At 36.7% G+C, this 24,846-nt stretch overlaps 1 protein-coding gene across 1 annotated transcript in view; it reads right to left on the bottom strand.

Annotated features, from left to right (window-relative positions):
- The window catches only part of OTOG (otogelin), a 108,870-nt gene that overhangs the window by 19,186 nt on the left and 64,838 nt on the right, over positions 1–24,846 (bottom strand). The window contains exons 31-41 of the mRNA XM_062576447.1: positions 24,617–24,784; positions 22,096–22,374; positions 13,427–13,544; positions 12,624–12,703; positions 8,299–12,206; positions 7,498–7,666; positions 7,214–7,350; positions 5,573–5,662; positions 4,994–5,177; positions 2,065–2,285; positions 934–1,072 (exon numbers count right to left, since the gene is read on the bottom strand). Of these exons, the coding sequence (XP_062432431.1) occupies positions 934–1,072; positions 2,065–2,285; positions 4,994–5,177; positions 5,573–5,662; positions 7,214–7,350; positions 7,498–7,666; positions 8,299–12,206; positions 12,624–12,703; positions 13,427–13,544; positions 22,096–22,374; positions 24,617–24,784 (5,493 nt within the window). The remainder of the gene's footprint in view (positions 1–933; positions 1,073–2,064; positions 2,286–4,993; positions 5,178–5,572; positions 5,663–7,213; positions 7,351–7,497; positions 7,667–8,298; positions 12,207–12,623; positions 12,704–13,426; positions 13,545–22,095; positions 22,375–24,616; positions 24,785–24,846) is intronic.

Below are 24,846 nucleotides of genomic sequence, written 5' to 3'. Positions count from 1 at the left end.
CACTGTGGCATAAAAATAGAACAGTAGTATGTCCTTTCCAGATGGATTAAATATTTAACTATATTTACAGATATAATTTGCGAACTGTCTTTGTAACAGTTAGTAAAATCCACATAAATAGAAGGGTTTTTTTTAAAAAAAAGCTAGCTGGTTTTGAACTTTAGACTCTGGGATTGTTGGCTTTATTTGGTAGCACTGTAGCACATGCCTGCATGAAGCCTGCATTCATGTACCCACTTGAAATCACTTTAACAAAGAAATTGCACACAATTTCTATGCAGAGGGAGTTTTCTTATTTCAGGGGATCACATTTCGTCAATGGGTCATTTCCCTTCTCAAGCACTGAAACCACAGACCTCTATGTTATCATATCCATAGGATTTTTCCTAGATTATTGACAGCAGCAAGAGATGCAGTAATCTCAATCTTATATTTGCTTTACTGATGACTACTGGGCCCATTTGGCCTTACACTTCAGTATACCGTTAAGGCAGATGTATTCAGCCAGGATCCTCTAGCTGTCAGCTTTTACTCCTTACTTTCGTCTAATCCCAAAGGTGTCTCCTTTCTGTAATCCTTCCTCCAGGTGAAGGCACGCACTTCTGAAACACTACCAGGCAGGGGAAGTGGCTAAAAGAAATGACCACTATATTGCAAGTGAGATGATCCGACTTGTGCAATTTAGTACATTACAGGCCACAGGTAGGATTTTGAGCAAATTTTCTTACCTTACTATCTGTGCAATGAATACACTGAGACTGATTCTTTTTGCATACTGCTATGAACTGTATGATAGAAACTGCTGAATTTATTATCTCAATAATCACTTTCAAGGTATTTGAGGACTTCTTAAGCACTGATATTCCCAACTTACAGCAAAGCAAGCTTTCTCTCTGTGAACATTAGAGTTGCATGTACATATAGAATACTTACGGCAGTAATCGGAACTTCTCCATTCTATACAAATATTAAACTTGTTGCACATTGCCACGTAGGCAGCTAGAGCGACGCATGGATTTTGAATGTACTCTCTGTCTTTAACCCATATTTCACAAAATAGCTCTGGTGGAACCTAATAAAGAAAATAATAAAAAAAATTGCACCTTCGTAGAGATCTTGTTATGTAGGAAATAAACTGACTTTGTCGTATGGTTGTATCACTAAAAGGAAGTCAAAAGTTCTTGGTTCACAGTAAGCAACAGGCTATCAACCTTCATTAATGTATGAAGAAAGCCTATTCTCTACTGGCATTTAAAAGTAAAGTTCCTGGAATGTCAAAAAAATGCAAGACAATATTATATTCCAAGTCTCATTTGGCAGAGATACCAAAGCAAGAACTAGTAGTCTTTCCAACGGAAGGCATAATTACTTGTCATTCTCTGTTCTTCTTCCCTTTCATCTATGTTTTTGTCTTCTTGTGGTGTCCTCTTCAAACTCAACAATATACAAGAGGTGAAATGGTAAATGTAACGACATTATTGTAAGTAAGTATTTCATTTGCTGTTCTTACAGTAAGGGGAGTTGGTATGCTATAATTTTCCTCCATAGATTGTTAAAGCACCCTCTAAGTTTGCTATTTGCATTGGGTATGCTTTAAACGGTCTATTCTACCCTCTTATAACTGTAACCTGGAACCTTTGCTCTAGAGCCTTTGAGAATGTAGGCTCTGACATTATCTATTGCCATTTGGAAACTGGTAACTTACTGAACACTTATGTATCTTCACAACTGAATTAAAATCTAGAATTAATCTATTTTACCTTTTTGACATCATATTGACTCAGCTGAATTATCTGGGACTGCTTTATAAATCAAACAGTATTGTCAAAGCTAACACAGAGGTATACTACTAATTTTTGAAAGCGTTAGTTGCATATTGCAACTGTCATATCAAGGTGCTGCGCTCTTCAATTATTTTTTAGCTTGCAACTATAAAAAACGTATACGTATCACTCTTTAGATGTGGTTACACATAGTTACACATTAATGCAAGTATCAAATATACAAAATTATATCAGAACTGCATCTCTCCCAAAATGTAAGCTTCTAAAATAGTTAACATACATAAGGATGACAGCTGCTGAAGGTCTGATTCAATACCAGGCTTAAGCACTCTGAGCAGTCCATGACTGAGCAATTAGTTTCCTGATGTCTGTCTTCTCCAACATACTTTAATGTGTCTGGCATTTGCCAGCTGTCTATAAAAGTCGATGGAGCATCACTTTTGCTTAAAACTGTCCTGTTCGGTAGCATCAGGTCATTTTCCAAGCTTCCATCACAAAAACCTATGTATTACCAGTAAGAAAAAAAAAAAAAAAAAGTAGTTAACGCTGCACAATACATTTGCTAGTATGTCTGAAGTGGCATACTCAAATAAGTAAATAGGTAAATAGGTCTAGTACCTGGCAACTTACACAACATGCCAGCATTGCAACCCACAACAGACATGAAAAGTTTCTGGTAGGATCAAAATACACAAAATTTACCCACAAATAAGTGAAGTGAAAGTAAAGATGCAAGGGACGAGGAAAAAAAGTACAAAGTTTAAAAGGCAGAATTCTGTCTTGTGAATTGCAGCTGGGTGAAAAGAGACTTCTCATACGTCAAAAAGCTGTTCAGGAACACCCAAAGAGAGTCCAAGTATACACCAACTTCACTCTTCAGTCTCAGAAGCACTGAACAAAAACGTATTTTTAAAATGTTATGAAGGATCTTTATGTATAAGAACAAATGAAAACTATAAATGTTAGTGGGAAAGGGAACTTGACAAAATGTCAAGATGTTTATCTGACACTGAACTTCAAAAATGCAGTACTCTCTTCTACTTATGCTTCTAGGCTGCATCTATTGGCTTAATAGATACCATAAAAAAGGGCAGCTTTTGGCACTTCCAGGTACATTAATATTACCCCCCTTACCCCCAGCTGGAAGGAATCAATCTTTTCTGGACTTGTTTCTCAGATGGCAGCATCAGATTTCCTTTCTGTTTAAATTAAGGTAGTTGACAATTTTGAAAATCTTTGGAACAAAGGAAATACTGTAACATAAGCAGAGATATTTTGGTCAACTGAGAAAGGCTGAGTATTACATCAAACCCCTCTGAAAGGTCTTTTAAGAGCCAGCAGTCTTCTTCAGAGTAAACCACTGAAAAACTGATACAGCAGTAGGCATTCAGAGAATAAAACATCTTTTGAAGCTGTAAATATTAATTGACAATAAATATTTCTGGTTGAAAGTTTTGAGGTCATGAGTCTATGCAGCCCAAATAAGAAGTGTTTGATGGTTCTGAGTGCCTTCAAAGGACTGCTACCATGTCTGGGATATCTCTTTCCACTTCTCTTGTGCACCTACTGACAAGTACATTTAAAACCATGGCTTAGTTGGATTCAGTTCTAGCTAAGACACTGACATGCTTGCACTTCACTTCAACCAGTGATTTTACAGATGTCTATGACCCCTTCCCACAGCTCTCCTCTCCTGCTTTACTTCAACAGTTGCCATTTTCCTGCCTTCCACTGAGGAAGACATTGCTCCTTCTGATGCAGATCCTTCCAAGTGATATTTGCTGCTACAAAATAGTAGTGGTGTCTTCAGTTCATCATATGCATGAAAATGAGAAATCAGGATGTATCAATACCACAGTATGGCACAAAGGCATCTGAGATAGCTCAAATACAAGAAGTAGACTAACAAAGAAAGTACAGGAGATTTGAGTGAACTAATTTACCCTGGAAAAGAGAGCTTGTTTAAAGCTAGCTCTGGTAAATCCCACCAGACAGCACTTGTGCAGGCAGATTTACACAGAGAAACCCAACCAAAGATGAATACCAAAAAAATACAGCGCATGCTCTGTAGAAGATGGACCTGGAACATTGGTTGCAAAAGACAACACAAATGTGTTGTTATCTTGTTAACCGGCCATGTGAACCAGGAATATAATGTTCTCTATTCTCCCTATCACAGTAATCATACTAATAAAGATAAAAGAGACTTTCAGGATAACTTGGATCAGACCTAGAGAAAAATACTACCTTTATTGTCTTGTTTCTCTTTGATCTAAGTACAATAACAATTAGCTACACAGAATAAAAATGATAAGGAGACAGAAGCTTATGGCAAATTACAGATAATAATCCAATTTCAACATGGCAATAAATACAAGCTCTCTTCCTCTGCTAGAGACAGGTTACTGACGGCAGGACTTGGAACTTGACAGAGCTATCAGTGGTATTTGATACTGAGCTACAGATATTTGCCCTTTCTGAAATTGGCAAGCTATCCACTGTAACTATGAACTCTATCCCTGGTTTCCAGCTCCAATTTACAACAGATAAATTTACAGATTCAGGTGTCTGAGTAGGGATTTACATCAACACATCTATGCTTGCAAAAGCTACAGCACCAACAGTTTACCCACGGTTAGGACTTTTAGAGAAAAAGAAACTATGTGAGACTAATGTACAGAGCTAACACTGAACTCACCATAAGGGTTACTTATCCCATTACTTTAAATAAATTCTCTCTGAACTACTTCTTCCAAAAGATCAACTCAAACTGGTTCTATGAAGCAAATAATTACTGCTCCTGTGAATTCTGACCTTTAGAAACTGAAAATAGCACATATCACTTCCTATCAGCTGGATACAAACACTAAATCTATAAATGAACTTATTTGTCACTTTGGATATATGTCTGACTTACTTATTTGGGTATGGTTACAGCAGTCATGCCTGTGATTCAAATAAGCTACAGTCAGAAGCAAAACTGTGGGAAACAAGTGACTATATGGATGGGCATCAATCACCATTTCAACAATTAACAAAATTAATAATTATTCCATGTTGACACTATCTTAATCTTTGCAATCACCTGCAATAACTTCTAGGCAAAATCCTGCAGAAAAAATAGCTTATATAATTAGGAAAATATGTCTGAAGCTACTCTCTAGTAAAGCATTTGAATGTCTTTACTTCTTGCACTACTCTGTACTTACCACATAGTCCCAAAGCTTTTGGTTCTCTGGTACTATTAAACTCTATAATCATTACACCTGTGTTGTGAAACCACTGAATTCTGATATTTGTTGGAGTCTCAATCGCATACTTGAAGCCTGAATCCTCAATTTTATATCCGTATTTTCTAACAGTAGGCCACGCAAATCTTGAATTTACTGTGATCTAAAACACAGAGATAAACAAGAGTTTAAGTTTCAGGAATCAAATACTATAGGTAGAAGAAATAAGACCTGATTCTCAGCAGTTTAGGAATCTAACTCACAATTAACTTCAGCTGAAGCCAGGCCCAGATCCACAAAGGCGCTATATGAAGGCACCAGAGAGACTAGCAATTGCTTTACTTGCCCTGCTCTGCAACTTACCTCATGTCCTTTCATCAGTTTGACTCTTTGAATATACAAGTAGTTTGCTAAATATCAATGTTGTAACAATGAACTGTATTACCTACTATATATTAAACTAATTTGCATTAAATAAATGAGGCAGCAGTTTATAACTACAGAAGAATTAAGATGCTATCTATAATTCAGAGGAAAACAAAACCTCAGAATACCTACTTTTCTACTTAAACGATCAATAGTAATCTGGTTTGATATATAGGTTAAATTCAACATCGCCAAGCACAAGGAAGCTGAATCTGAATTACTCTGTGGAGAAAACAAAAATATATGAACCACAGTTAAGATGTATAAACTCTTTATATGTTAGCTGTTTAGTATTTTTAAGTAGTGGGACATCAAGGTTTTTTTTATTTTTTTTTTGTATTTTATAAAGAAGAAAACTGCTGCCAACTGTAGTTTATATAACCAAATATATTCTTTCTGAGTCCATGTTCCTGTCTCTCAGTTGTGATGGCAAATCTGGACTACTGTGTTCATCTGAATAGCATTCCTCCAAATTCTGCAAACAAAATATCATCTTGTAGTGTTCTCGGACTTTGTTGCACCACTCCATCTTGAAATTACAACAGAAATAACAGATTTCAGAAAAAAGAACAAGAGAGTAACAGTTTGGATGCTGAAAAAATAGGAAAACATACTGAAAGTGGACAAAAACAAGGCTGGGAACAATGAATATACATGATATATAAACAGTATGGAAATAATGGATCAGAAATACATGCTGAACAAAGCAGAAATCAAAGGCATTCAATGCAACAACAAAAAAAAACAATGCTAAAGTCATACACAGATCTCCTTTTTCACAGCAATCACACTGAGCTTCTGGAACTAACCTCCACAAAGTGCTACTGAAGATAAAATCTTCTGTTGAACATTTATACGTACTTCAAGATTATGTAGCTTTCATAATAAACACTAGAGTAAAAAGTTTTGTAAAGGCTCATAAGCACTTACTCTTCATGATGTAAAGACAATTTCTACACTACCCATAAGGCGGGATATTCCATAATGGCTTCCTTTAGGGTTTCTCTCTTTCCTCTCTGAAACAGCATACATTTGCCCCTGTCAGAGATTTGGAATGGACAAGGTGGTCTAATTTAGTCTGATAATCTTATGACCTTTCATGTCTCTGAAGTTATGTGTTTCTAATGCAAAAGTCTCCATATGGAAATATATAAAAACTATGCATTCAAATACAATGCTAGGCTGTGCTAGCCTGCATTCCTCCTTTATTTGATAAAACAAATTTAGGGCGGAATGAAACTCAAGGAGCTGTTCAGGTGGTAATTCTCACTCTGCAAGATATTCTCTAATAAAATACAAAGTGAGCTAGTACCTTTTTTTATGAATTCTGTCAAATTCTACATACCTTTTCTTCAATGTAGTGAAATTAAGTTGTCTATCAATTAGGGGGTCAAAAAAATGTCATATGTTCTATGGCAGTACTTATTACATGACACCCCTCACAGAAGTGACTAATACACATGTGACCACTTAATCTCCTATCATCTTGTCTATTTTACCCATATAACAAGATAACACTGATTTACCTCCCATCTTCCAGCTCTTTCAGAAGGAATCATGTATATTCAGCCAGGTGACAAAGTGCTGTACTGTACAATTCACAGATATTGCATATGAGGGAATAATTCATCACTATTACGTAGTAACACCATGCTCTACTTATTTAGAAGAATATACATTAGAGGCACATGTATATAACTCATTTCTAAGATAAATCTTATTAGCAGTATTGAGCACCATTGGTTAACTTAATAATTGATAAATGTTAGTTACCATTCTGCAGTCAAGGACATGGATGGTTATAGTTTCATCTTGAGTTTGACTTACAATGTAGGATGCTTCTTTGAATAAACTCAAATGATTTCCGTCATAGGTTACAAAGCTCATATCAGAGAAAATTGTACAACGACCTAATAAAAATAAAAATAGAATAAATGCATTTTCTAACTATTCTACTTCCATGCCATGGTATGGAAGCATCAAATATTAGCCTCCTTACAAATTCACTGAATTGTTACATCAATTCCATTCAAAAGTACTGCACAATTAAAACTTACATGCACATTCCCATTTTGGGCAGCACTTGTCACCATTTGTTTGAGCAGCAAATCCTAAAACTCCGCAGCTGGGCTGAGTCACATTGTACGGGCAGTTCTGTGACTTATTAACTTGAATCAGGTGTCCATCCAAGCATATGTGTTTTATGCACTCATTCTCTATGATTGGCTAAGGCATTTTTAAAAGACACAGGTTACCATTCTTACTAAGCTAATAATATGACATTTCAGAGTATTTACTCAGAAAAGAGGGCTGAATTCTTTAAATATAGAACATTTATGAATCCCTACAACATTGATGGAGGCTGTCAGTGAATAACACCTTTGAAAAACTGGACCAATTTGAGGATAGTATAAAACCACCATCTTTCAGTAAAGCATAGACAGCATTATTAATTTTATGACTATATATTGAAAGAAATACAGAAAAAAAGCGTGAAAGAGCCTAAGTAGGAATAATAACAGGGATCTTTGGGAAGACATATTTTAAGGATGGCTACCAGACAGAAAATTGTCACTGAACAATATGAAGCACCATATTTTGCCAAAAAAAATCTTGCAACAATCACCCTCTGAAAGATGAGGCTCCAAATATGCTATATTATAGCAGTTATGAAATTCGTCAGGTACAGCAGAAATCATCCAGAATTTCAGATGTAATTAAGAAAATATTGTCCTTGTTTGAGACCTGAAGATCCTAAAGATCAAAATATATGGCTCACAAATAATGGTCTATCAGTGTGTCAAAGTAACCTAGCCACATCCAAATTCAGACAGATAACTATTTATAACGTTACTCACTGTACAAGTTTGGAGAGTTGCTGTTTCTCTAGCTGTCATAAAAGCTGATGCTGTGACTCCTGAGATAGCTTCAGCTGTTGCGAATCCATCAGAAAACATTGTAGTCAATGGATAAAGTGGTTTGGTGGATAAAAAGGGAAATGAGGAAACTGATGGAGCTGTGGTGTCATTTGGATGCTCAGATATCATTAATAGCGAACTCAGAGAAGGCATTTGTGCCTCAGATGATATTTCAAGTTTCAAAGCTTGAGTAGCATTGCCTGATGATGAAGCTGTAGAAGAAAAAGTTTTGGGTTCAGAGGAGGAATGCATAGTAGACAGTACTGATACATTTACTTTAGAAGGAACTTCAGTTGTGTTTGTGAAATATGGAGAATGAAATGTATGAGGGGTTTCTGGGGTAATGGTAATACCTTGAGTGTGGATGGCTTGGACTTCTGTCGGTAATTCTGGCTCTTTAGATTTTACTGTTTTAGGGGGCATAGAGCCTTTTGTTTCTGAAGTAACAGAAAAAGAGGTGGGCTTCACAGAGGTTGTGATAGATTCTCTCACTGCTTCTGCCTTCTCTGAAGTTGCTGATACAATAGTAAGGTTTTGCCCTGTACTGCCTCCCACTGAAGGGGCAGAAGTTGCAGCTGATGAATGGGCTGTAGCTAGCAGCGTTGTACTTGCTGGAAATGTAGAACTGTAGGCAGTGGTTGAAAGTGGGACTTGCTTAGACAACACTGTAGTTTTCTCTGTAGCACTTTTGCCCACTAAGGTGGGTGCTGTTGAGATCACAGGTGTTAAAAAGGCACCTACTGATGACTCACTTTCCATCACGGTGGGCCTTTCTGTTGTTTCTGTTAACAAAACAGATGGAAAAGTTGACTCAGGCTCTGGTGAAGCTGTAGTTGTTTCAAGCGTTTGACTTGAAACAAGTAGTGCACTAACTGAGGGCTGCCACGTGAATTTCAGACTGATATCTGCCTTTTGCGTGGAAAATGAAAGAAACTCTTCCTTCTTTGGTGCTAAAGATGAAGCTGCAAGCACTTCTGGTGAGGAAGGGAGAATTCTGGTGCCAAAACCCAAGTCAGCTGTTTTTCTAGTCAGGACTGTAGACCGCAAAGCTGAAGAGGTTCTTGACATGTATGGTTGTGTGACTGAATCAGTTAAATATAACTCCTTTTCAGTTGGCAAAATAACTTGTGTAGGAACTAGTGAGGTAGGTAATACACTTGAATGAATGTCTTCAGATAGCGAGGTAGTTAAGGGGTATGAAGAAGTCAATGCTACTGTAGCTTCTGTTGTGCTTAAGAAAAACTGTGGCCAACCAGTGGATTTTGTTAGCATTTCCACAGGATACTGGTAAATCGGGGTAGTGCTTTGGCTCGTCAAGGAAGGCTTCGAAGTCTGACAAGCGGGTTCCATTGCTATCTGAGTAGAAGAACGTGGGATAGCCACTGCCTTTATGGTCTGTTCAGAAACACTCTCTACTGAAGATGTCTGCCCAGAAAAGGAGCCTACTGAAGCAGTAAAGGATGGCTCAGCAGTAGCTGCTGAGAGTTTTACTGCGTCTGTTATATTTTGGACTGTAGACTTTGCTGCTGTAGAAATTATTTCAGTTTCTACTGGATATTTTGCTGTGGTTGTTACTGCAGGTATCATTTGTGTTAAAGAAGATGAAGAAATAGATTTATCTGATAAATACTGAGAGGTGGAGAAAGCGTGAGAAGACTTTGTCAACGGAAGTACGACAGGAGTGGATAGAGTAGATCTTTCCTTGGCTGCCACTGCTGTTTTGGTTGTTACAAGCTGACTGCTGAATTCAGAGGATGTAGAGAATGTGGCATAAGTGACATTTAAAATTACTTTTGTTGGCAATTTGTCATGTGATACTGTTGCTACTGGACTTGACTGTTGTGCTGTAGTGGATACAGCAGGGAAAGCTGGGACAGGGGAGGTCTTTTCTGTTGAAAAAATAGATTTTGCTAAAGTTGCTCTTGGATATGAAGAGATAACAATTTCATGTGATGTATGCATGGGACTGGGAGCTGTCAGTGATGCTTCTGTCCTGTATGTGCGTAGTGAAGGAAGGGAAACATTTAAAGAGGTTAGAGAGTGTGATGACAAAGAAGGGAAAGCAGGTGGCTTTCTGGTAGAGATGCTAGTAATTCTTTCCACTTGTGATTTATCATGCTGTGTTGTCAACTGTGTGGCTTCAGTTGCACTAAGAGTAAATAAAGATTCAGTGAAAGATATTCTTTGAACTGAGTCTTTTTCTGTAGCTACCAAAGGAACTCTAGTCATATCTTTTGATGAGACAGATTTTGTTGCTGATGTGGTAACACTATCTGAATATGCTGATGTGCTTGTCTTCATTGTACTTGAAAGTAGAGATGACTTGTATTCTGCAGATGTTCTTCTAGAAAGTAAAGTTGACTTTGCTGATGATTCAAAAGGGGACGTTATTTTGGATGTTATCTCTTCTGTTGTCCTTGTGGTCTCAGCCAAAACAGGATATTTAGTGTGTAATGTAGTAAGGAACTCTGTGGTGCGTAGAACTGTGTGTGGGGAATATCCTGTAGTTGATACTGTTTTAAACGTTTTTTTTAATTCACCTGAAGCTGGGGAAGCAGGAGTAGAAACAGATGCTGCAGGTCTTTTAGTAGCAAGAGTGAGCGATTTTTCAGCTGTAACTGAGCTAGGTTGTAACGAACATGGAGTGAAATAAGAACTTGACGAATGCTCCATAAGAGATGTTTTTTCAGAAATTTCCTTTTTAAGAGTTGTAAATGGTAACACGGTGGTTTCTGATGATCTCTCTCCAGTTTGCAGAGTTGTCGTCTTTGGACCCAGAGAAGCAGTGAAAGCTACCCCTGCAGTACTAGTCAAGTGTTGAATCATTTCAATAGGAGGCTTTGTAATTACCTTTCCTAATGAAATAGGCAGTGTGGACGCTGGGGAAAATGTAGTCTTCGCTCTGTGTTTGGTTACAGTACTTGTTGCTTTTGTTGTTTCTGAAGGTATCTGCTTTATGCTCGGCTTTAGCGATGACAAAGTAGTGATCACAGGAAAAAATGAAGTTACTGAAGTTACTGTAACATTAGCTAATGTGGTAAAAGACTGTTCTACACTTACTTTCATTCTTTCTGAAGTTTCTGTTAGATTTACTGGTGATGCATATGAAGACAAACCCAGAGACAATGTGGAGTACTGGGTCAAATATGTAGTATTTTTTTCTGTTACTGTTTCAAAAGAACTAGGAGTAAATTTTGTAAGTCCTTCTGGTTTTACTTCTACTTCTTTTGTGGGAAGTGTCCTTGCAGCAATTTCTGATGTTTCCATTATTTTAGTTTTCACTGGCAATTCTGTTGTTTTGAGTATTGATGGTGTCCTGGTAAAAACTGAAGTAGAAATTGGTTTGCTTTCTGATTCTGTGCTTCTAGTCACTGCATATGTAGCAGCTACTGTCTGAAGTTTTGTAGCTCTCAGTGGCTTAGCAGAAGCTCTACTGATTGCTTGTATCCTTGTGGAAGTTTCTGAAGTGACTGTAGATGGAAACAATGGAGAAATGTCACTAGGAAAAGACAAGCTTACATTAGATTTTGTTGTCTCAGACATAGTCCTTTTCCCAGAAGATGTCATCTCTATTGAATGCGAAGAAATATTTGATGATAAAGTTATGGTTGAAACTGTTGTTTTAGATGTAACAGCTGCAAATTCAGTTTTCCCTGTAGTTGCACTGAGTTGCCATTTTGAAGAGAGTGTTGTTTCCATGTCCTTTCCTTCAGGTATAGGAAATAAAGTTACTGCTTTACTGAACACTGCCAAACTGGGTATTCCAACAGTAGTTGATGTTATGTGTGAAACTGATGGAGTTCTAATGCTGGACAGCAAAGCTTGCCTATCATCTGCAGGTTCAACGCCTGAAATCAGACAAGAATAAATGATAGTCTGTAATTTACAAATAAATTAGAGTTTATAAATAAACTAGAAGCTAGAAAGAATTTATGTTAACTCATATTGCTCTGATATTTTCTCTTTAATTGCCTTTGGACTTCTAAAATTCATACACAAACTCAAAAATAATTTCATTAAATCATTTGCTTGATATTTAGTGTTATTCAAATGTTTTGTGAAGAACTTCTTTCTTAGTTTAAAATTTGTCTCAGCGTGAAATTACTTTAACCAAAATGTATATTCAGTGACAGCTCAGTATCAGCATAACAAAGGCAACAGTTACGTAATGTTAAGCACACATAATTTGGAAAATTTGACTAAATATCATCTCAGAAATTTATAAGCTAAATATCATACATATTATATATAATTTTGAAACATACAGTCTTCAAAATGAACACATCTTTGAGTGATTTCATCCAGCACCATACTGAGAGGACAGGCAGGGATGCATCCTTCCACTCTAAAAGAAAAACAGTTAGTATTAACTATTTGACTAGTATCCTCTGGATGAAGCATTTGATTTTAGGAAAACACTATTCATTTGTAAAGTACTCATGAATAAAGCACTTGTTCTACACCTCATCAGCTTCAGTGTGCTCCTTCAAAATGTCACTGCCGTGGTTTCCATTCTCACACAAATCTAAGCTAAAGCACAGACTCCACTATACTCAGTTTTTAAAATGAACACTGGCAGTTTCAACAGTAAATGTTATTATTTAGGAAATGTCAAACACTTCTTTTGTGTACCAGAAGTATTCCAACTGCCACTTTTACCAGACTTAGCCACAACTTCTAGTCCTACTGAAAAGCACAGAGGGTACAGAAAATAAAAAGGCAAGGACAGATGTGGTTGCAATGCCATAACAGAAAAAGTAGGGACAAAACTATCTGACACAAACTGATCGTACCTTGTCTTTGCTAGTATTCTATAATATCCTCCAGCTTGAAAGTTGCAAATACATGAGTAATTCCAGCCCCTGATACCAATTGCCATGTAGAAAAACCAATTTAATGTTGCTGCCACAGCAGTTTTTATGCCATCTGTTTTCTCCTTCACTTATTTCCTTATATAAAAGCATAGATCTGCGGTACTGAGCCTACATCTGGTTCTACAAATGTTTATTATGACGTATAAAAGCATTATCCCAATTCCATGCTTTTCCATAAAAATACAGATACTTACTTTGGCACTGCCTGACAGTTCTTTCCCAAAGGGTCTCTGCATGTTTTGAAACAAGGGCTTGTACAGGCATCATAACGCCACTCACATGCAGAACGGGATAGAAGTTTAAATTTGACATCTAAAAAACAACAAAGATCAGTTATGCTCACTTACTTACAAAAACACACACATATACATATTAGTAAGAGGAATGCTTAAAGTTCACTGCAACTCTATATCCCTTACTGTTTCCAGCTATATTCTCTATAAACAAAAATGAGAAATATTTTTGGAACTGTTAAAGTCTTAAAACAGAGAGGAACAGTTTATGCTTGTGCATGTTAGAGTAAATAGTACTGGATCTGCAGCCTGTTTTTCTCTTCACACTATAATATGTGACACTGAATTATCCTCGTTGAGCTCATATTACAATTATTTGAAATCAAGGCCAGGTAAGTCAGAGCTATTGGTTTTTACGTTTTAAAAATTGTATCAACAAATTAACTGTATTTTTGGTTATTCATACAAGATGTGAAATCAACATGATGTTGATTCAGTACACTTATTGCTATGAGAATCAAAAGAAAAACCACCAGGTGCACAGGATGTATTAATGACTTCGATAATCTTTCCAATATAATTATCAGAACAGTTGTCTACTTGGTGTATAAAATTAACTAACACAGCACAAAGTGTACATAAGTTCATAATTTGTATGATATAATTGTATTTTAAAGGCCAAAACAGAAACAGTTTCAAAAAAAAGAAAAAGAAAGAAAAAAGAAAGAATGCTAACTTAGGCATTTAAAACAAATTTATCATTTGTCTCAATAACTGATCTTTACAGAAGCTGTATAAGCCATTCCAAAAGATATTAATTTGACTCTCAAATAGCTTTGAATCTGAAATTATAACCATTCCTTCAATAATCAGAGCAACTGAGAAGTAATCAGAGACATGTAGCCTTGCAAAATTAGACTTGTAATCTATACTTGACTGTACAAAATAGCACCAACAATGAAACAGACACGATGGTAAGTTAAAGACCCAACTGCCTTCATAGTATCTATGCAGGGAAGTGTTTATTGAAAGAATTCAAATTCACATAATTGAAATCAAAAGCACAAATACAAATAGAGGAAGAATTAAACTCCAAAGGAGGGGAAAGAAATGGAAATACAGAAAAGTGGCATACTTCCAATGCTTATTAAGCTCTGACTTTACAGAATGAATGCAAAAAAAGAAAAATTAAGGGGCTGAGCCACAGACTGAGCATAAACCTCAGTGAAACAAATCTGTGGCAATCGTTATATGGTGACATATGAGGCCGCACATGCTTGCATGTTCAAATATAGCATCATGCTTTCCTTCCTATGACAGCCCTGGCCCTTCTGCATGCAGAATGGCTTCTGACACAATGCTGGACTAGCTTAACAGCTCTTCCAATACCTGCCTGACTTACAGGTTACAGGCAACATATCTGGATTTCAGGACCCAAACTACAGCAGCCCAGCTGAGCCCCCTCCTGTAGCAGTAAGGGCAAAGTAGTAGCATTTCAGTTACATCTAAGTTCATGAAACGCCACCATCACAACACACCAGTTCCTTCTGGACTGGTAAAACTGATCTTGGAGTTATGTTGTCAAAGCTTAGGAAGAGTAGTTGTGCTTACAAGTGCTTTTATTAATGTCTGGAAAGAGAATGCTTACTACATAGATAAAGCTTCAGTTTGGGATCTTTTTAAGTCTTTTTGCTTCTAAGTTTTACCAGTCTTTGCTTGAGCAAAAAATGAAGGAACTAGCTCCTGCAGAATGTCTTAGAAACATTCTTCCCCCAAAATCCTGAGAAACTGTTCTTCCTGCAATTTAGGGACATCTGCATTTATGGGTAGTTACCCTTCTATCATTAACTACTAATGTCCCCTTTCTTAATAAAGGTAATTCTCTTAAATCAAAGGTATAAATAAAAAACTCAGGTACACTTATGTTCTTCTTAAAGTAAAAGAGTGTGTACGTTGCCATCTAGTGTTACCTTTCAACAGTGCCCTCCATCCAAGAACCTAATTTGTCGTTGCTTTTGGAAACATAACTTTTACCAGAGTAGCAAATATATTTCTAAAGTTACATTTTCATAGATCACTTCATTGACTATATCTGTGACCCCTTCTACTGAAACCAACGTTAGTTGCTCAAATCTAACAGAGAAAGGGCATTATTTCCATACATTTTGTTGATAGGATGCATGGGGTTTTGTAGCCACTGTCAGGTCACAGTCATAAGGTACAGGGACAAGTGAAGAGGATATACGAGCTAGAATGCATCAGAGACCTACTGACATAGACAAACACTAACTGTAGTAATGACCAGCAATAACACTATATCCTTATGGAATGTAGGAAATCTCATTCATCAGACTACCTTAAATACTGAGACATATACTTAACTTCAAATCTTGCCACAAACCTCTCTACTAATCAAAAAAGAAATTTAAAACACAACGAAGTTAAGTCTTGCATGAGAGATACCATAACCTGGTGAAGAATGTTATTTTCTCAATTTAGCAGAACAGGAATCCTGGATTAACGTAATGCTGGTGTTAATACACTTTCTCCCACTCTTCAAAGAAATTTATATCCCTATGAAATAATTGTCACGATTCCCCTTTAACATTCCCACAGATTAAGTTCACAGGGTTCCCAAGTGTTGTGTGCCTTTTTTGGGTAGAAAATAGGGGCAGTTTGTACACAAAGACATGGCATTTATTGTGAGGTTGATAAACACCACTTTCAGTAAGGAACTAACCAAGTCATGCTCGTCTGCAAATTTTGTTCTCTACTTCTCCAGGAAGAGGGGTGAAGAATAGGTGAATTTATGAACTTTGCTATGAAAAGAGTTTCCAAAAAGAACTGTAGAACCAGCAGGTGCTTAATTTTCCAGACAAAGAACTTGAGAGAACTGAGTATGCCAGGCTAAGCTATGTTAGACTTTCTTAGCGTGTAAATTACATAAAAGAGCAGACCAAATCACCACTGTGAGTGCGGAATATATTCTACGAATTGTTTTCTAGTATCTCAAAAGTTTCTAGTATGTCTCAGTAAATCCACCTGAAGTCAAATTCGAGTTCATTGTTATGAACTATGGGAAACTGCTTCTCCAACATTAGGTGAATCTCAGTTCAGTCATTCAAGATATGGTACGTTTTCACTACTGATAGCACTGCATGTAGAAAGCCTAAGCAAATCAAGGACTGGGCTGGTCAAGTGTGCTAGTCACTGTAAAAACAAAACACAGCAAGATGCAGTTCCCATTAAAAGGTTTGGGCTAAATAGAGACTAGACAGAAAATGGAGAGTAGGAAAAACAGAGGCGTAGAGACTTGTCCTGAACTGCACTGAACTCAAGACCAAGTCAAGAGAATATCTAGTTCAATGCCTTACACAACAGACAGTTTTACTTCTTACATTACTACTTTTGCATACAAACTGTGACCTTACTATCTACAACCACTAGGGTACCAGGAAAAGGTAGTAATAAGGTGTGTGAAAGTAATTTAAGTCCCCCTCTCCTCAAACTGATAGAAATGTTCCTTTCCCCCTCTGTATTGGTTTCAGACTAATTTTAGTGCCAGTCAAATCTCAGCTTTATTGTTACTGCTGTACTGCTACTCCCATGACAGAGAAGACCTGAGCTCAGAAACTGTGCATTTCACCAGTGTCATGGTACAAACGTTTTATGCTACTCAGGGTACTAATCAGCCACCTCCACTACATGCTTCCCATTTTTTTAATGCTTAAATTCCCCTCGCAGCAAACAGTAATACGAGCTTACTGTATGCAGCGCAGCAGTGCAGGACCCTCACAACGAATGCCCAGTTTACAATGAGTCAAGGTGCGTACATGGAGCACGTGCTCCTTGAGGGGATTTGTAAATGGACTGGAAAATAACCACGCGTCTCCCAGTGAAACCTATCAGCATTCGTCTTCTCCTCAGTGACAAAGCAAATCCTTAACAAAACGGTAAATTATGCCCTGGATGATAGTCGTTCCAGTCTGCTTGCCAGTTGAACCCAAATTTCTTTTACCTATCAGGAGCTGAGCATACAGCAGGTTACGGTACTGGAGAAAGTCTCTCTACAAATGCAGGCATTAGATTGCCAAAGGAAATATATTGAAAAGATATTGTCCAGTCCCATACTTCGTTTTGTCGCCTGCTTGGATGTCAGAGAAGCATTTTCTTCCCTACAATGTATGATTTTTCATTCTTCATGTCTTTAAAAATTAATTCTGTAGCAATAAGAATAGTTATGAAAAATAAAACTTCATTTAACACTAATAACTAAGAAACTGCACTGTTTTGTTGAGCCATGACAACATTTCTGACTAGCTTAGCTACTTCTTTTTTCTGTGTTGACAGTTGCTACTGTTCGCAACTCCTCTCTTGCCTTTTCTTTGGATTTTTACCTTACCAGGACAAAATTTGTCACTGCCAGAAGCTACATATTTTGAATAATTTTTTTTACAAGCTACACTCAAAAAGACTCTCCATTTGTTTTAAAAAATAAATCTCCAAATGTGAACTATATTGATTCTACCAAACAGTTATATTTAAAATACCAGACTATCTCAATTAGTCATTTAAAAGAAAAAGACTTCACTTGCTTAAAAAAACAAAATTCAAATTAAACATTTTACTTGACTCAAAAATCATGAAAAATGGAGTAATTTGGCTTTTCATTCTGATCTGGTACTTTTGTTTTTTTTCCTAGAAATTTCAAAAATTTTAGAAGGACGAAAATTCACTTCAGAATTAGCTCTATTTATAACAGCAGCAAAACACTGCTTAGTAACTTAGATTGCCTATCTCCTCAGTTATAAGTTTAGAAACATGAAATCCTATCTACTCTCTTACACACAAACTACCAACAAACTCTGCTTATGACTCTAAGTTTCTGCAATGAGAAATGAAAGCAAGTATCACTGAAAAAATAAACTTAATGCCTAGCCAAAATACTGCTGAAAGTAAAATACACGTATCTACTTCTCAAATACTTTTGCTTTAGGTTCCCATGATGATGTTAGACGAACATACTGTTGTTAGCATAACTAATTAATCTCCTGTTTATTCACACAAATACAGGAGGTCAAAAGTTTGTGTTTGTGGTATAAATGGGAAAGATACTATAATGCTAGTGTAACCTGAGTCTGACTGCAAGAGCTGCTGAGCAGGTGTGTGCAGTGACATACCCGGATTTGCAGGTATCCAGCAGCTGCTCAGTATTATCTAGGACCAGGCCCCATGTCACGATTGCTCGGACTGGTGAACATAAGAGCTCAAATCAAACTCAAGAGCAGCCCATTTTAAGTAATATATGAAATTTTAGAACATGAGTTCCAGTGAGAGAAATGAGTAAATTAAATTAAATTAAGCTGGTCAATTACAACATGAATAAATCTCACTAACCATGCAAGATGCCTCTGTTAAAAAAAAAGTTTTCATAAAAAAAATGAATTTCATTTTCACTTTTATATCATTTTTATTTCTGAATATGTTTCAGGCAATTAAGATTCAAGCATTAAAATCAACCAGAAAGGCCCTATTTCAAATGTAAACCTTGACAAATTATCTCTGTGCACTGTGCATATATTTTCTGCACATGAAAAAATTAAAAATTTTAATTTTAGCAGAAAATTCTCACAGACACAGGCCTTATATTTACAGCAAATTAGTTGTTAAAGCATGAAACTAACATTACTAAGAACTTTGCCACAGACTTTACATAGCATTTAGTGGACAAGTCACTTACCTTTTTTATAATATATATAAAATTAACTCACAGTGATGTTAAAAAGGTAAGGCACACTATGGTGGTTCTATGAAAGGTAAAGGATAACATGCTAGCTGGAGCACATTATTAAACATAGAAGTAAAGAAAACTGCAAGTTAATCCTTAAAAAGATCATCAGTTGTTTACTTTCACTGATTTCCCAACAATTTCAAATATGAATTAATCACTCTTATATAACATTTAATCTCTGTGCTTGTTTGTGACTCAGTATATTCTTTCAACTGCACGTATACCCATCCAGCACTGGGAAAAATTCCTGCACAAAATCTATTTCCTTGTGAACATGTATATCCTAGATATTCAAATTTTGCTATCAAACATTTGTAGCAAATATTTGTAGGAACAGGACAGCAGACAAATCTGACCATAACGAAAACAACTCAATTTAAAAATTGAAGTGACTATTCATGGAAAATATTTTGCAGTATGAGTCCATCATATCTGTGTAATTTATAGCCTATGTATTTCAATATGACCGTATTTCTTTCTATGAAAGTGGAAAAAGTGACTTGTCATGTGACTTTAAACAAACACGTATCTATTGCTGTGGCCATCAGGACATTTAAAACTCTTCCTTTTGAATGTGCGTCACAGAGCATGAAGAAGTCTCATGAGGAACTTTCTGGCCAAGGGGATTTACTGGGCCTATTATTCTGCTCCCGATATTTATCCTCTGATTCCGCAGGAATAGCTGTTCCCGGTTCAAGAGTTTCTGATCTAATATGCAAAGCATTTACAATAGTCAGCAGGAAACTCAATCTGCTTTTGCCTGTGCACTCTGGAGCTGGTGTAACTTTTCCATTAACTTAAACAAATGCTGCTGTATTTTTAGACCATGTAATTACCCTATATCAGCAGGCTGGGCACTGTGAAAGTACACTGGAGAAAGATTCAAGCCCGATGTTTCTCTGCTTATAAAACTCTGAAACCCAAGCCCTCGGATGTGGTGATTAATGAAATGCCTCTTGATCATTTGATCTGATCCCACTTGCTGAGGTAAATTGTTTTAGTTCTCCATTGGCATAGATAGGATTTTTTGGTATAATGACTGGAAGGCAAAGACTTCACACTAAAAAGACATACCACTCCGTGTTAATGGATGACCTCTGAGAATTGGAGCATGTTTTAACCTTCTTCATTCCTCCTTCAAAGATAAAAGACTAGAGAGATATTTTTATGTCCAAAAAAAGGTCTTTGCTTGAAATGCCGTACGAACATCCTGGTAACAGCATTAGCTCTATAATTCTGCTGTTCAAAATCTTAACAGCTCTGTGATTACAAGCATTTGTCAAGAGGCAACAGGCATTTGGCAATGACAAAATCTGTCATTTTTTCTGAAGTTGGAGCGTGCCAGTCAACAGCTGCATTAGGCTGTCATCATAATGCACCGCAAAGCATCGTCAGATTCACAATGCCACCATTAACACTTTAATTCAATGTTTTGATAACAAGAAGCTCCATGAGGCACAGTTGGCCTCTTCTGTCACAGAAGTCAGTGCCTGTTTCAGATTCGGCTGTGCTAGCGATTCATAACGGTGACTATAGAAGATGGCCAGGTGATGTTTCATTTGTTACAGTATTTCATTTCCTTTCTTTGCTTGTAATGTTAAGATTTCATTTCAGAGGATGAAGGGCAGATTAAAAATAAAAAGGCATTACCTGGAATACCTATTAAAATACTTCCTCTACCCCAATAAATGAATTATCAATGCATTTAAAACTACAGCACAATAAAAATTCTTAACACATACAAATAATAAATATTTTGTAGTGATTTTGGAATTTTATACACTACACAAAGGCCAGTGGATTCAACAAGTAGTGTCACCGAGGTTCACACATAATGTTGTAAACATGTAACTGATGTATCAATGCAAATAGATACTAAAATGATAGCCTCATGAAAAACCTGCTTTGTTTTATTTTATACACCAACATAACTTCTCCTATCTCTTTCTTGGTCTATAGGCCACCTTCATTTTAGCATATAGCTCCTAAGTATTTAGGAATACATGAAAACAGTTATTTTTGTTATTTCTTTTCCTTACTAATCCAAAAGAGAAAAAGTATGTTTAATTAATGGAATTTTTTAAATGAGTGTTGCTTGTCATCAGTTGTTCTAGAAGCAACTTCTAGATTCAGCTCCTTAGAAAGGTTTGTACCTCCTGTATTTCTATCACCTATGTCTCCATGGAATATAATCATCATTAGGGAAACAGAACTCTCTCAGACATCTCAGTGAGTGGGTATGTGGATACAGATCAAGGTCTTTTAGGGGGAAAGCATTAGGTTTGAGAGGTATAATCTACATCGCATTGGACACTCATTGCATTGGATGTCATGACCTCTCAGAAATGGAATAATCAAGCTAGCAGTGAGAATCCACTGTGTAGAAAACTCCTTGATGTAATCAGTGGGAAAGGAGAAGAATTTTTTCCTCCTCCAGATTCTCTTAGAAAATGTACTCAGTTGTTCTCTGTTCCATTCATGAATCCATTATTCATCAGCATCAATGTCCTACTCCTTAAGAATTTCCTCACAGCCTACAAAGCAAATATTGTTCATAAACCATGCGCTAGGCTGTCCATTTCCAAAGCCAGTTGGCAAATACAGCAGTCATGCATCAAGGTATTTAATGGCTCTGTGACACGAAAACAGAATCTAGTTCTCACTACATAGCTCAGGGGAAAAGACTTTGAGCCTGACTGTCACAGATTACGCACTGCTCCCAATTATTTTTGAGGAGAGGGAAGTAATCTCATCAACTCTGAAAAAAATCAGTATCATTTAGCTTATACTTTAACGCAGATGAAACCGCTGTTCATAAAATACAAGTTTAATTACCTACCTACAAGTTTAAAAAGAGTTGACAGTCTGAACTCCTCTGTATGATGGTACTTCAAAAGTTCAACTGAAAAGGCTGAGATGTGGATGAAGTATCCTGGTTTTGCAAATGACTCAAAGGAACTGTATCCTGAAAGCCACGTATTCTTGTGAATGACAAATGTAGATTTGTTGTGAAACTCCTCACTTTTTTCCCATTTAGAAAGAACAAGAGAATTATTGGAGGCCAACTGTAGAAAATAATTTGGTCTCTCTGCTGTTTCAAATGAAACCAAGCTGGAATCTGAAAAAATACACAGAACTCATTTACTTTCTGGAATACCCATGATGAGCTAGACTCACCCTGAAGTAACACTGCTGATACTAGTAGCATGAGCAATGAAAGCTGGCATTGGCATTATTAGTGAAAATAAATGGAGTCTTGTAAGGAAATACATTATACACGGATTTCAGAATGCTAGATTCTGATGGTTTCATTGACAAGCTGGCTATTTTATTTTCTAAATGCCGACCTGATTTCAACTGGGTTGTCAGCATATTAAGGCATTTGCCCAGATCAAGATGAAGGAATCTAGCCCAGCAGGCAAGCAGAACTTCAGTTTAGAGCCTTCACTATAGAATTTAATTAACCTTCATGTAAATAGTTTTACCACATTTGCCACCAGGAATTTACAGCTCAAGAGCTCACCTTTTCTTTAAAAATAAATTACAAAAATATATCTTGCATTCAGCTTACAGCTTCATGTCTTCATTTCTAAGCAGTCAGCTCTATAGCCCTTCCCCAAAGAACATTAACAGCAAAGTCTCTTTTCTGGCAAAGGTACCCACATGATATGTTACCCTTAACATCATACTGCTAATTTCAAGCAAGCCCTTGTAGGATCACTTGCAGCTTGGCAGATCTTCAGCCTGTTACAGGCATCTGTTGCTCACAGAATTATTTCTTTCTAGTTTGCTGTAAACTCTGCTATTCTGTTTAAAATAGCCATCAGACTACTGTAAAATCAACTATGCTCTCAGGCCTGGATAGCATTTCTTAAAAAAGCATACAGAACAAAATCTCTGTGAAAAAGATACTGCAGCATGCTCTTGTTTAACACTTCTGGAGGACCCACTTGTTTTCTCAGCATACAAACTTTTACTTATTTGAAAAACATAGCTGCACTTGTGACTTTTTTTTTTTAATCTGTTTGCAGCAAGTCACTATTTGGTACGTAATATTGGACAGTCAGTACAATTTATAATACTTGCCATGTAGCGAACCAGTACATTAATACCCAAAACTTCCCATATTCTATGATTTGTCTGAAACTGATAAAATACATTAATTTTTCTGAGGTAAAATGAAACCAAATTTGTAATACTTGGGTTAACAAACAAAAAACAGGTATATAGATATATAAAAGAAGACATGGATATGACAAATATTGCATTGATTTTATAAACTCCTCTATGGCCAGATGATGAAACATCATCCTCTTAAACTGGACTATATATGGCAAAAATCCTATTTGCCAGGCTAAATTCTGAGAGAGACGCTTTTTATGGGAATAGAACAGGAAGACTAATCTTTCCTTTCTAAGCCTTAAGTGAATGCAATGTACAAGTGTCTCAAAACTATGACTAATAAAAGAAATCTGCCTCTGGATATTGTTACACGTGTTCTTGTATCAGTTCTACACACAATAGTATTACGGATCAAATCCTTACCATTTTTCAGCCAGCTCATCTTACTTTTTTCAACTACCCAAGGACAGCCTTCAGACTGTCCAAAGATCTGATCAGGAGAATCTACAGGCAGTAAAATTGTATTGAAACTCAAGTGCTCTATGGGCAGTAAAACTCGGTATGTGGATAACTAGTATGTTATCTACATATGCGTAGGTAACTAGTATGTTATCTACATATGTAGATAACTAGTGCATTTAATCAACGTAATAATAAGCTGAATGTATTACTGTAAGCCTTCTCTACTTATGTGAATGTGTGCAAGACTTCTTTTGTCTGCAACACATTCCTTCAATGGAAACTTAGCTTAGGACTTGGAGACATATTCACAGCACATATCCTTATGCTGCTGGATTAGAGCCAGTGGCTACCTCTGTATATGTCAGCAGAGAATAACTGATGGTGGCAAACAGCCTAGGCTAGAGAGCAGTTTTCTTGTATCATTCCTCTCCCATTCTTCTCCACATTCTAGCTCTGCCACAAGAAAGTGAAGGAGACAATACATATCTGGAGCACAGTGCTACAATGCTCATTTCTGGGGTTTGGGAGCATTTTTTCGAGGTGGGGGGAGGGAGGAGATGCTTTTCAACTAAAAGTATCTATCCTTTTATAAAGCTATAATCATCTAATTAAAACCAACCAAATGGAAATCTAAGCAGACAACATTAAGGTGCAAAATCAGCTGACAAATACAGAGAAAAGAGTTTTTGGCTCAGATCTATCCTCAGATGTAGGCTTGTGTCCAAAGGCAGAATTTGCTCTGCCTTACTTAAGTTTCTAGGTTACAGTAACTTTACCATGTGCTCTGGGTTTATAAAGTCCTGAAGTCAGCATAAAGCTCATGGCATGTCCAGGAACAGTATCTTCTGCTTTCACTGGGAAAACAAAACCATTCACCAGTTTCACTGCCATTGCAAATTCTCCATCCAAATAGCTGACCAGTTTGTATGGGCCCTTTCCCAGAGCTGTTGAGAAAAAAGTCAAAATTACCTTTTATGTCGTAAGTGATCAAGCTCCAAATATTATG

Source organism: Rhea pennata, chromosome 5 (assembly GCF_028389875.1).
Source record: "Rhea pennata isolate bPtePen1 chromosome 5, bPtePen1.pri, whole genome shotgun sequence".
Classification (NCBI taxonomy): domain Eukaryota; kingdom Metazoa; phylum Chordata; class Aves; order Rheiformes; family Rheidae; genus Rhea; species Rhea pennata.
This window is presented reverse-complemented; position numbering and strand designations above follow the sequence as displayed.